The sequence below is a fragment of the Canis lupus genome, chromosome 7 (genome assembly GCF_048164855.1).
Source record: "Canis lupus baileyi chromosome 7, mCanLup2.hap1, whole genome shotgun sequence".
Lineage (NCBI taxonomy): Eukaryota > Metazoa > Chordata > Mammalia > Carnivora > Canidae > Canis > Canis lupus.
In genome coordinates this window covers 67,191,942-67,203,908 of record NC_132844.1, presented here as the reverse complement: position 1 = coordinate 67,203,908, position 11,967 = coordinate 67,191,942, and the positions used below count along the sequence as shown (strand labels likewise).

At 46.0% G+C, this 11,967-nt stretch overlaps 1 protein-coding gene across 4 annotated transcripts in view; it reads left to right on the top strand.

Annotated features, from left to right (window-relative positions):
• The first annotated feature begins 304 nt into the window (after nt 1-304).
• PNPLA1 (patatin like domain 1, omega-hydroxyceramide transacylase) overlaps nt 305-11,967 on the top strand; it is a 47,784-nt gene continuing 36,121 nt past the window's right edge. For all 4 annotated transcript variants that reach the window (XM_072833270.1, XM_072833268.1, XM_072833271.1 and 1 more), the window contains exon 1: nt 305-1,143. In XM_072833270.1, the coding sequence (XP_072689371.1) occupies nt 939-1,143 (205 nt within the window). In that variant the 5' untranslated portion in view covers nt 305-938. The remainder of the gene's footprint in view (nt 1,144-11,967) is intronic.

The window sequence follows — 11,967 nt, the reverse complement described above, 5'->3', positions numbered from 1 at the left end:
AAGGTCCAAACACTTAGAATGATCTAGATTTCAAACTGATTTTTTTTCCTGGATGCTGAGAAGACCACATGAGAGTCTGGGACTTGGTGAGAGGATGCTACAGCTGAGTGTGTCAGTGTTGGGCCAGGAGAAAAGCTGGAGAGCGATGGAGAGGCAGTGGAGGGTGGGGCTCTGAGGCCTGACTTCTCTTTAAAATTTTGCCGTGGCCAGTCCTGACATGTGAACAAACACACACATTCTTATGTAAGAACAAATAAAAACAATTGTGTAACACACCACACCCGCCCCCAGAGAGCCTGGGGAAGGAGTCCAGGGAGGAGTGATGTTGTCAGGGGGCATGGGTAGGAGGGAGTGTGTCCCCCCTCAGAAATCATAGCCCACATGCTGGCTTTGCCCCTGCCGGGGAGGGGACACCTTCCTCCTGGGAGAGAGGCCAGCATATAACTCCTTGGCTGCCACAGCATGTCAGAGACAGAGGCATCCTCTGATAACCATCAGTGAAGGGTTTTGCAACTCTGTGTGTGAAGCCTCCTGGGCTGAGGGCTGAGCAGCGCTGCCTCTTTGGGATGGCCCCAGTGGCGGCTGCCAACGCTGCTAGGTTTACGCAGCCTCCTGGGCCAAGGGCTGAGGAGCCTGTGCCAGAGATGAATCTAGCCACGCAATGACGCCAGGGGGGACTCGCAGACCCGAGACGCTGCTCATACATTCAGGGTGCCTTCTGCACCTTGACCTGGGCCTGAGGCCTTTGATCAGCATTTGGGACTGCCTCCTGGAGGAGCTGGATGGGCCCAGGCAGTGGCTGCTGAGCCGTCCGTGGGTGTCCCAGCCGACCCAGGAGAGACGGCCCCTTTCCAGGTGCCGGGCTAGCAGGAGAGTGCGGCCCTGACTTGCAGCAGGAGCGCAGCCCAGGAGGCAAGCCTTGCCCAGGGGCCAAGGAGATGGAAGAGCAGGTGTTCAAGGGGGACCCAGACACTCCCCATTCCATCTCCTTCTCCGGCAGTGGATTTCTCTCCTTCTACCAGGCCGGGGCTGTGGATGCCCTTCGAGACTTGGCCCCCCGGATGCTGGAAACGGCCCACCGCTTTGCCGGGACATCAGCAGGTGCAGTGGTGGCGGCTCTGGTCATCTGTGGGATTGAAATGGGTAAGGCGTTTGTTCTGGATTCCCTGGGGGAGCCTTGGGGGTGGGGGGACTCCCCAAAGTGGGGATGCTTTGGGAAACAGAGCCAGGCCTTCTGGCTGGTGGGAAGGGAAGGTTGAGAGGGATGGCAAGAAGCTGGGACATTTGAGGTTGGGGTCAGCCAGGTCCCAGTCTCTGAGCCAGTGGGTGAGTGTGGACCCATCCCTCCTTCTCGGTCTCCCTCAACATTTCTGTGACACCCTGTCTGCCAGGGCCTGGGAGGGACAAAGGCAGTATCTCCCTCAAACATTCTGGTCTTGGAGTCACACCATGACACAGTCAGACACTGGGATGGAGTGTCATTCCGGTTTGGCCTCTTTTGTAGTGCACCCATCCTTGGGTGGGGCAGCACTTTATACCTTTATTACCTTGGCAGGGTAGCTTCCAGGTGGCTGGAGAAGTGGAAGCCTTGTGGCCACAGGGAACAGCCAGACTGGGAAAGAATCGGGAAGGTGTCCCTTCACCCTCTTTCCTGCTGTCCCGGGTCCCACTGCTGACCCGGAGGCCAGAAGCGCCATCCGGTGCAGGACCACCTGGCCGCCCCACATGGCAGGCCTAGCCCAGCGTCCTCACAGCTGCCTCGGATGGCAGTCAATCCTGCACTGTGCTACTGCTCAAAGGCCGTGCCCCGGGAAGCAGAAATTCTAGAGAGGGGAGACAGAAAAAAAACATTCAGACAGGCAACCTTGTGATGTCACATCAGGACACCATAAGATCTATGAATAAGATTATAGCAGGAAAGGGGCAGAGAAAAGAGAAGCTATTTTTTTTCTTTTTTTTTTTTTAATCAACCCAACCTTTTATCTATTTATTTATAATGTATGTATGCATGTATTTAGTCTATTACCCAGTTACCCCTTCCCTCATCCTCCTCCTCCCCCAGCAACCCTCAGTTTGTTTCCTATGATTAAGAGTCTCTTATGGTTTATCTCCCTCTCTGATTTCGTCTTGTTTTATTTTTTCCTCTCTTGCTCTATGATCCTCTGTTTTCTTTTTTCTTTTTTTTTTAAGATTTTATTTATTCATGAGAGAGAGAAAGAGAGAGAGAGAGAGGCATAGACACAGGCAGAGGGAGAAGCAGGCTCCATGCAGGGAGCCCAATGTGGGACTCGATCCCAGGACTCCAGGATCACGCCCTTGGCCAAAGGCGGGCATTTACCTGCTGAGCCACCCAGGCGTCCCTATCCTCTGTTTTCTTTCTTAAATTCCACACATGGTGGACCTCACATATGGTGAGATCATATGATAATTGTCTTTCTCTGACTGACTTATTTCCCTTAGCATAATATCCTCTCATTCCATCCATGTCATTGCAAATGGTGAGTTCCATTTTTTTGATGGCTGAGTAGTATTCCATTACATATATATACCACTTCTGTATCCATTCATCTGTCAGTGGACATCTGGGCTCTTTCCTCAGTTTTGCTATTGTGGACATTGCTGCTATAAACGTTGGGGTGCATCAGATCACCACATTTGTATCTTTGAAGTCAATACCCGGTTGTACGATTGCTGGATTGCAGGGGAACTCTATTTTCAACTTTTTGAGGAACCTCCATACTGTTTTCCAGAGTGGATGCACCAGGTTGCATTCCAGTGGGGGCTATTTTAGAAAGAGTGGTCAGGGAAGCCCTTTTGAAGGAGACAACATTCAAACAGAGACCCAAGTGCTGTGAGAGAACAAGCCATTTGAAGTGAGGGAAAGAATTTTCCAGCTGGAGGAGCATCCAGGGAGCCAGGGAGTGGGGGCAAGAAGAAAGGAGTGGGGGCAAAGGGTGGAGGGGCAGGCGGGGGTCAGATGACACCCACATGATGCCTTGTAGCCAGAGCAGCAAGCTCTGAGTCACCCTGATAGCTAAGGAGCGCAGGCAGGCTGTAAGGGGGCGAAGTGGGGAGGCAGTGAAGAGCACGTGATCCAGGTGGATTGGACCCCAGCTCTGCTGTTTCACCATGTGGACGTGAGGCAGACTATTGAATGCTCTGTGCCTCTGTTTCTGCATCTGTAAAGTGGGAATTCTACTCGTACCCAATTCCAAGAGTTGTTAAAGGGTTAACTGAGCTAGAGTGACCAGTTTATCACAGTGCCTGGCACAGGGCAACTGCGTGGGATGTGTCAACTCCCTGGTTAGGGTTTGTAAGGAACCCCAACAGCTGGGCAAAGTGCCTTAGGAGGAGAAGGGCAGCAACAAGGAGCTTAGCGGGAGACCACAGCGTGTCCAGGCAGGGGTGAGCACAGCAGGTGTCTGGGTCTTGAGGGGCAGTAAGAAGCCAGTGGGTTTAGGATGTACTTTGAAGGTGGAGCCAGTGAGACCTGCCAAAGGGCCAGCTGCAGTGTGCGAGGAAGCGGTGCCAGCAGGCTGCCTTCCTGCCTGGGGGCCTCTGTGCTGGGTGAGAAGTCTTTCTTCATCATAAAGAATATTAGTGATGCCCATTCACTGAGTACCTCTTATGAACCAGGTAATTTTTTTACTTCTAATATTTCACAAGTAACAAATTCCTTCTCACTGTACAAAATTCAAACAATGCAAAAGTATATGTCCTTAATCCCACTCTTCCTCCTGTAGCTAGTCTAAGAGATCATTTTTTTCCAATTAAAAGCATTTTAAAATTCCAGTATAGTTAACAAAGCGTTGTATTATTTTCAGTTCAATACAGCGATTCCACAATTCTACACATTGCTCAGTGCTTATCATCTTAAGTGTACTCTTAATCCCCTTCACCTGTTCCACCCATTCCCCACCCACCTCCCCTCTGGTTGCTACCAGTTTGTTCTCCATCGTTAAGAGTCCGTTTTGGAGTTTGTCTCTTTTTCTCCTTGTTCATTTGTTTTGTTTCCTAAAGTGAAATCGCGGTATTTATCTTTTCCCTGCCTGACCTACTTCACTTAATATGCTATCCTCAAGGTCCATCCATGTCGTTGCAAATGGCAAGATTTCGTTTTTTTATGGCTGAGTAATTATCTATTCATCTCTCAATGGACTCCTGGGCTGCTATTATAAATAATCCTGCAATAAACATAGAGGTGCATATATCCTTTCAAATTAGTGTTTTTGTATTCTTTGGGTAAATACCCAGGAGTGGAATTGCTGGATCATATGGTAACTCACTTTTTAATTTTTTGAGGAACATCCATACTTTTTTCCACAGTGGCTGTACCAGTTTGCATTCCCACCAACAATGCACGAGGGTTCCCTTTTTCCCACATACTCACCGACACTTGTTTCTTGTGTTTTTGACTTTAGCCATTCTGGCAGGTGTGAAGTGATATCTCCTTGTGGTTTTGATTTGCATTTCCCTGATGATGAGTGATGTGGAGCATCTTTTCATGTGTGTTTTGGCCCTTCTACATCTTCTTTAATGCACAGAGTCCTCTTTGAATGTAGCAGTTCACTTCAGTCACACAGTAGACCCTAGAACAAGCCTTCAGAAAGGGGCTGGGTGAAAGCCCACACTCTCTTGTCTGGGAGTCACAGAATTCCTGTCCTTGGAGACATCCTGTCTCTGGGATTCTCTCCCTTTCTGGGTATGTGTGTCACTCACATGCTCCATCACTCCCACTCTCTTTGTGTCTTTATTGCGACTTCTTAAAAGACACTGTCTGAGAGAGTCTGTGGTGTTTCCACCCTCTGGCATTCAAGGATTTGCCATAATTCATTCATTTCAATCAGTTCCACCAGTACTACCAAAAACGGACTCGGCCAGGCTGCGAGAGGCATGGACAGCAAGTGAGAGGCACTAAAGCCTAGGAGGACACTTAACTGTAGGTGCGACCAAGGCCCTGACCATGCACACTGCCAGTGATCAGGACAGTAGTTCAAGGAGGAGTGAGATGCACGTGGGACTTGCCCTTGTCATTCAGCAGCATGTTTATGAGATTTATCCACGTCATTCCAGCCACCTTCATTCAGGTTAACTGCCACATAATTCACTGTTAACTAGCACTTCCTTATACCAGGCACTGTTCTAAGTCTTTGGTATATTAACTCATCCAGTCCTCACAGCAAGCCCCTGAGGTGAAAACTCTTATTGCCTCCATTTACAGAGGAGGCAACTGAGTCACAGAAGGCCTAACTAACTTGCCTACAGTAATAAAAAGAAGCATGCGGTAAAGCTGGGGTTAGAACCCAGTCTGGCCTCACCTTTTATTTACATATTTATATTTATTTTTATTAAAAAATTTTTTTTAAGATTTATTTATTTTAGAAAAAGAGAGTGTGCACAAGTGGGAGGAGGGACAGAGAGAGAGAGGCGGGGGGCGGGGAAGGAGACTCTGTGCTGAGCACAGCACCCAACGTGGGGCTCAGTCTCATAATCCTGAGATCATGACCTGAGCCAAAACCGAGAACTGGACACTTAACCGACTGAGCCACCCAGGCGCCCCTGGCCTCACCTTTTAAACTACTCTGCTTCTTGACAGAGCAGGGTCAGGGAGTGCAGATGCTGGTTGTATGGCTCCTGGGGTCAGGAAGTCTCTCTGAACAGATGGAATTTGCACAGGGACCTGGAGGGGGTGAGGGAGTGAGCCACGAGAATATCTGGGGAGATCATTCTACAAAGAGGGACAAGTGACTTGTGTAACGTCCTGTTATCAGCCAGAAGCAGAGCAAGAAGCAGGACCAGATTTCCTGACTTTTATTAAGGATCTTTACCTCTTTCAGTATATATTCCATTAGGACTATATCATGGCTCATCCAGCCATTCTGTTGATGCAACAGCCTTGTTTTTGTTATAAACAACTCTGCCATGAACATCCTTGTTTGTATTTCATGCCCACATGAATGTTTCCCTAGGATATGCATTCACATTAGCATTACCAGACTAAAGTATTCTCTGAAGTGGTTGTACCAATTTAACCACTAGCAGCGTGTACAAGTTCTAATTTTCCCACAATGTCACCAGCTCTTGGTACTGTCAGACCTCAAAGTTCTAAGTCAATCTAATGAATGTGATACTATATCTCACTTTACTTTGCTTATTTAATCTTCCTACCCTGATTGGTAGTAAGCAATGTTAGGCATCTCCGTGTATTTATTGCCTATTTGCGTGCCCTCTTCTGTGACTTACCTGTCTGCTTGTGAACTTCTCCTGCCTTTTTTCTCTACCATTATCTTGTTCTCTTTAACTTGTAGATGTTCTTGATATAGTCTGTGCATGAATTATGTCAGTTTTAAGCATTGCAGCTACACTATTCCACTCCGTGGCTTGTCTTCTTATTTAAGGATGTCTGTTTTTCACTCAGAAAATTTTGGTTTTAATATAGTCAAATGTATGAATCTTTTCCTTTTAACAACTTCTGTGTTTTAATATCTTCACTTTGTTACAATGAGTCCTATATTTTCTTTTAAAAGTTCTAAGGTGGGACACCTGGGTGGCTGAGTGGTTGAGCATCTGCCTTTGGCCCACAGCATGATCCTGGGGTCCCGGGATGGAGTCCCACATTGGGCTCCCCGCAGGGAGCCTGCTTCTCCCTCTGCCTGTGTCTCTGCCTCTCTCTGTGTCTCTCATGAATAATTTTTTTAAAAAAGTTCTAAGATTTCTTGCTCTTCCATTAATCTAGCTGGAATTTATTTTGTGGCTAGTTTGAGGTCAAAATCAAAAATTTTCATTGTTTTGCCACATGATAACCAATTTCCCCACACCATTTATAGGCAACTGTTTTCACACTGGTCAGCTCCCTCTAGTTTCATTCAAGGTCCTGGATTCTCAAGGGTCCATCCCTGGAGTCTCTCTTCTCTCCCACTGGCAAATTTGTAGATTTCTGCACCACATCTCGCTGTTTTAATCACTGTAGCCTATTGTGTATGGCAAGCCCTCTCTCCTCTGCTCCTTTTCTAATTTCATCTTCAACTATTGCCTCTGTTATTCATGCTCTTTCTTTCCCCCTTATGAAAGAACTTGGGATTTTAATTGAAATTATGTCTTCCCATTTATAAATATAGTCTATTTCTTCTGGCCTTTTATGTCATTTAATAAGGATTCTGTGTCTTTTATTGGATTTATTAGTTTTTGTTGCTATGAAGAATGGGTTCTTTTTTCCAATGGCATTTTCTAATCTAATCGATTATTGTTGATATAAAGGAGTGTTGATTGTTTTTGCACATCGATCTTGTTTTGAGCAAACCTGTGAATGTTCTTAATAGTTCCAAAAGTTTATTGATAGATTATTTCATATTTTATGTGTAAACAATCACCGTATCTCCATATAATCAGAGGTTCATTTCTTTTCTAGAAAATCTTTGAAGTGCCTGGGTGGCTCAGGTGGTTAAGCCTCTGATTGTTGATTTTGGCTCAGATCATGATCTTAGGGTTGCAAGATCAAGCCCCACGCTGGGCTCTGTGCTGGGCATGGGGCCTGCTTAAGATTCTCTTTCTGTCTCCCTCTGCCCCTCCCCACCATCATGTGCACATGTTCTCTCTTTCTCCCTCTCTCTTAAAAAAAAAAAAAGAATTCTCCAACACATGGCATGCAGGGCTTCTCTCCTCCCGGTCACAGCCCTCCTCTTGTTCCAGTCTGGGCTTTCTGCCCTGGGAGAGCATGTTTATTTCCCTCAAATGCTAAGGCAGCAGTGGGTCCACCTTCTGGAAAGTGTGCCAAGCTCTGTGATAGGACCAATTTGGGGTATATGAAAATGTTTGTAAAAACACTTAGCACAGTGCCTGGTTTTCATTAGTAATGCAGTAAAGGTTTCTGTTCATTCATTCATTTACTTAAAGATAGATGGTCTTAGTGACAACTGGTGGGGGATTCAGGATTTCCAAGCTGGACAAAACTGGGCCTGGGAACTTGTCCCCAGTTGCATAATTTTGAAAAATAAAATTTCTTCTTATTCAAGAATGGGGATTTGGTGGACTTAAAACCCCATCCCCGCTTTAGCTACTTAGCACCTTTTCCCCCATAAAAACTACATAAGCAAGCCCTTCCTTCCTTCCTTCCTTCCTTCCTTCCTTCCTTCCTTCCTTCCTTCCTTCCTTCCACAAGTGTTTTCTGAGCATATGCTTGGCTCTGCAGAGGACACAGAGAACACAAAATGAAACTCTGTCTTCGCCCTCACGGAACTTACAGTCTACTCAAACTCAAAGGCAGCTGCTGAGTAGGTACAACACAAGAGAGTTCCAACTGAATGTTGAACAATTCAAAGGCTTAGGAGAGCAGAGGAAGGGAACAACACCTCCAATGGTAGGAAGCCTCGCGGAAGTGGCATCTGAGCTGGCACTTCAAAGATGAGGAGAAGCTCCACAGGGAGGGATAGGTAGGGCAGGAGCCTAGCCTTCTAATGAGGACCAGGCATTACAGCACAACAGTAACACAACGGGGGAAACGTGATGCCTCCAGGAGGTGGTGAACTGAGCAGGTTGGCTGATGTCGGGGCCTTGTGCGAGAGTCACAGAAGCAGCTTTGTCTCAGCAAGAGTTGCCCAAGACGGGAAAGAACTGGTCCTGAAGAAAGGAGCACCTGCCCTCGGAGAGGCCCACACAGAACCTGGAAGCCACCTGTCTGTTTGCTGCTCCCATGGGTCCCCTTCATTTGGTGCAGTCACTGAGATGACCCATAAACCCGAGGACTCCAGATTCCAAGACCTAAAGGAACAGGGAAAAATATTATTTATCTTGTGACTCATCGTAAACATAATTCTAAAAACAAGAAAAGTTTCCATGATAGGATACTATCCATACATGCCATAATTTTATTTTATTTTATTTTATTTTATTTTATTTTATTTTATTTTAAAGACTTTATTTATTTGAGAGAGAGAGTGTGTGAGAGAGCACAAGCCAGGTGGGGAGGGGCAAAGGGAGGGGGAGAAGCAGACTCCTCATTGAGCAGGGAGCCCCAACACAGGGCTCGATCCCAGGACCCTGAGATCATGACCTGAGCTGAAGGCAGATGCTTAACCGACTGAGCCACGCAGGCTCGCCTCAAATGCCATAATTTTAATATTCTCTTCCTGTCATTAAAACGACTTCCATTAAATCAGTGGTCCTCTCAGCTGCATATTCGAATCACCGGGGTGCTTTCAAAATGTCCACTGCCCAGGCTTCTCACCAAGTGAATTAATCACATTCCCCCAGGATAGAACCCAGGCTCTAGTGTTTATTCAACCCCCAGCAGATTCCACTGTGCAGCCACGGTGGTGACCCAGTACGCGTTGAAAACCTAAGTGTACCACTTCCCTAAGACTCTATGAATGTCTGACCAGGCAGTGGGAATGGGTTGGGCATTTCATATGCAAACCTGCAAAACGCCCATCACAGTCCTGGACTAATGGCATTTCTCTGTCTGATTATTAATGGGGAATGGCTTTTCCCAGGATAAAGAGAAACTGTTGCCTTAGGTTGGATTAGATTCTGTGAATTCCTCTGGCTGGGCCATAAATGAGGAAGACTGATTTTGTGAAGGGGTTGGTCCATCCCTTTCTCTTGGACCATCCCCAGGTTGAAACCACTTTTCAGAGAAGCCAGTGGACACCCTTGGCCCAGAGCCTCCCCTGGCTGTCTTTATTTTTCTCCTTTACAACCCTCTCCTGGCCTTTAACTTGCAAAAAACAGCTTTATTGAGATATAATTCACATACTGTACAATTCACCCATTTAAATCATGCAACAGAATGGCTTTTAGTATATTCACAAAGTGGTACATCCATTATCGCAATCAATTATAGAACATTTTAATTACCTCCAAAAGAAAGCCTAGATACCTTAGCTGTGTCACCTCTCAATTCCTATATTCCCCCCAAGCATCTGACAGTCGATAATCTACTTTCTGTCTCTGTAGATTTGTTTAATCTGGACATTTCATATCAATGGCATCACACAATATATGGTCTTTTGTGTTCAATTTCTTTTATTTATTTATGCATTCTAAAATATTTTTTCCTTAGATTTTATTTATTTATTTGAGAGAGCGAGTGAGAACAAGCCCGGGGGTGAGTAGGGGGGCAGAGGGTGAGGGAGAAGCAGACTCCTTGCTGAGCAGGGAGCTCTATCCCAGGATCCCGGGATCATGACCTAAGCTAAAGGCGGATGCTTAACTGACCCAACCACCTAGGTGTCCCTCAGTTAATTTAGCAGAATGTTTTCAAATGCATCGTATTATAGCCTGTGCTAGTGTTTCATTCCTTTTTATTGTTGAATAATATTCTATTGTGTGGATATGACATTTTATTTATTTATTCATCGGGTGATTTACATTCGGGTTGTCTTTGCTTTGGGCTATTATGAATAATGCTGCTATAAACCTTCATGTACATTTTTAACACTTATTAATAACTTTTTTAATGAAAAAATTTCAAACATGTTGGAGAGGGCAATACCTCGACTCCCAAGGACCCATCTTATAACTTTAGTAGTTAATTACCAGCATTTACCAACTGGATTTCAACCACAGACTCCCCGCCCCACTTTGTTTTGTTTTGTTTTTTATATTTTTTGTTTTGTAATGATTTTAAGCTCAGATGGAAGTTGCATGGAGCCTCGCCAGGCTCTGTTTTCTGTGCCAGTGTTCCAGAGCATGTATCTCTGTGCAGATAAGGACTGTGAGCCTGAGGAAACCCAAGGGAATGGGACAGGTTGATCTGCTTGCAGCATAGAGAGTGTGTGTGTGTGGGGTGGGGGGTAGGCACCTGCTTGGTAGAGGGGACTGTTCTCCAGCTCTTCCCCCCTGGGTGAGGGGAGGGACCAGGAGACAGAGCTGCCTTTCAACTGAGATCATCAAATGACTTTGTTTTGTTCTCTAAAAGTAATTATCTTCCAATATTGTCACACTGCCTTCTCAAAAATGCCAACCCTGGCCTCTACTCTCACCACCTCCAAACACCCAAACCACTAAATAAAATATTAAAAGGGTGGGGCCCAGGATCCGGGCTGGGTTTGGGAGCTTTTCTTTTCACTTCCACAGTAGGCAGTCTCAGGAGATGTCAGTTCTCTACCTCTTTGGTCGAGCTGTTTCCTCTCTGAGGAATGCCATCTCTGCTTCTCTCCCTGTGGATCAGCTCTCCATCCTCCAAGTGAATCCTGATTCCCTTCAGGCACTGAATCCCTGGTGTTCCCACAGCCGGCTCTAGGATAGGCTTGTCTCAAAGGCCGGAATCGCCAGGGGAAAGGGCACCTGACTAGGAATAAGGCTCTCAGGACTCTGAGAACTGGAATGTCCCACAGTCAGATTATGAGCCTAGCTTGCCACATGCATTATTTTCACATGGTCTTTCACAGTAGAGTTTAGTAGGGAGGGAGGTGCTACAGGGCCTGGGCAGGGCACCACGGCACCGTTACATCCTCCACGTAAAATGACCTTCTGGTTTTCTCTCGAGAGATGTTACCCTCCCAAGACACCTTCCCATTTTACCCTACTGGATCTCTTTCCATGATCTCTAGTTTACCCACAGAATCTATCCACCTGTCCTAGCACTTGATATACAATCTTATTTCAGATGCTGCATCTTATTTCATCAGCTAGATTGGTTGAGCAATCTGAGATCTTATGGGTCCCAAGCCTTCACAGACTGCTTGTCAAACAAGAAATCTTGATAAACTCCTCACGATTGCTGGCCATGGGCAGGCATGACCTTGAATGGGTTTTCGCATTTCTATTTTGGGGTTCACCTGACTCTTAGATAACTTTGTACATTTATGGATATGACTTTACTTATAATACTAGAATTTCATAGAAGGAAGGTCAAGGAGTCCAACTTTTTCATTTTAAAGGTAATTGTATTTAGACCTTGTGAAAGGAAGTAACTGGCTGAAGGCAGACCTTGCTTAAGCCAGTGATTTCCAAGCTGTGTTCTGAAAA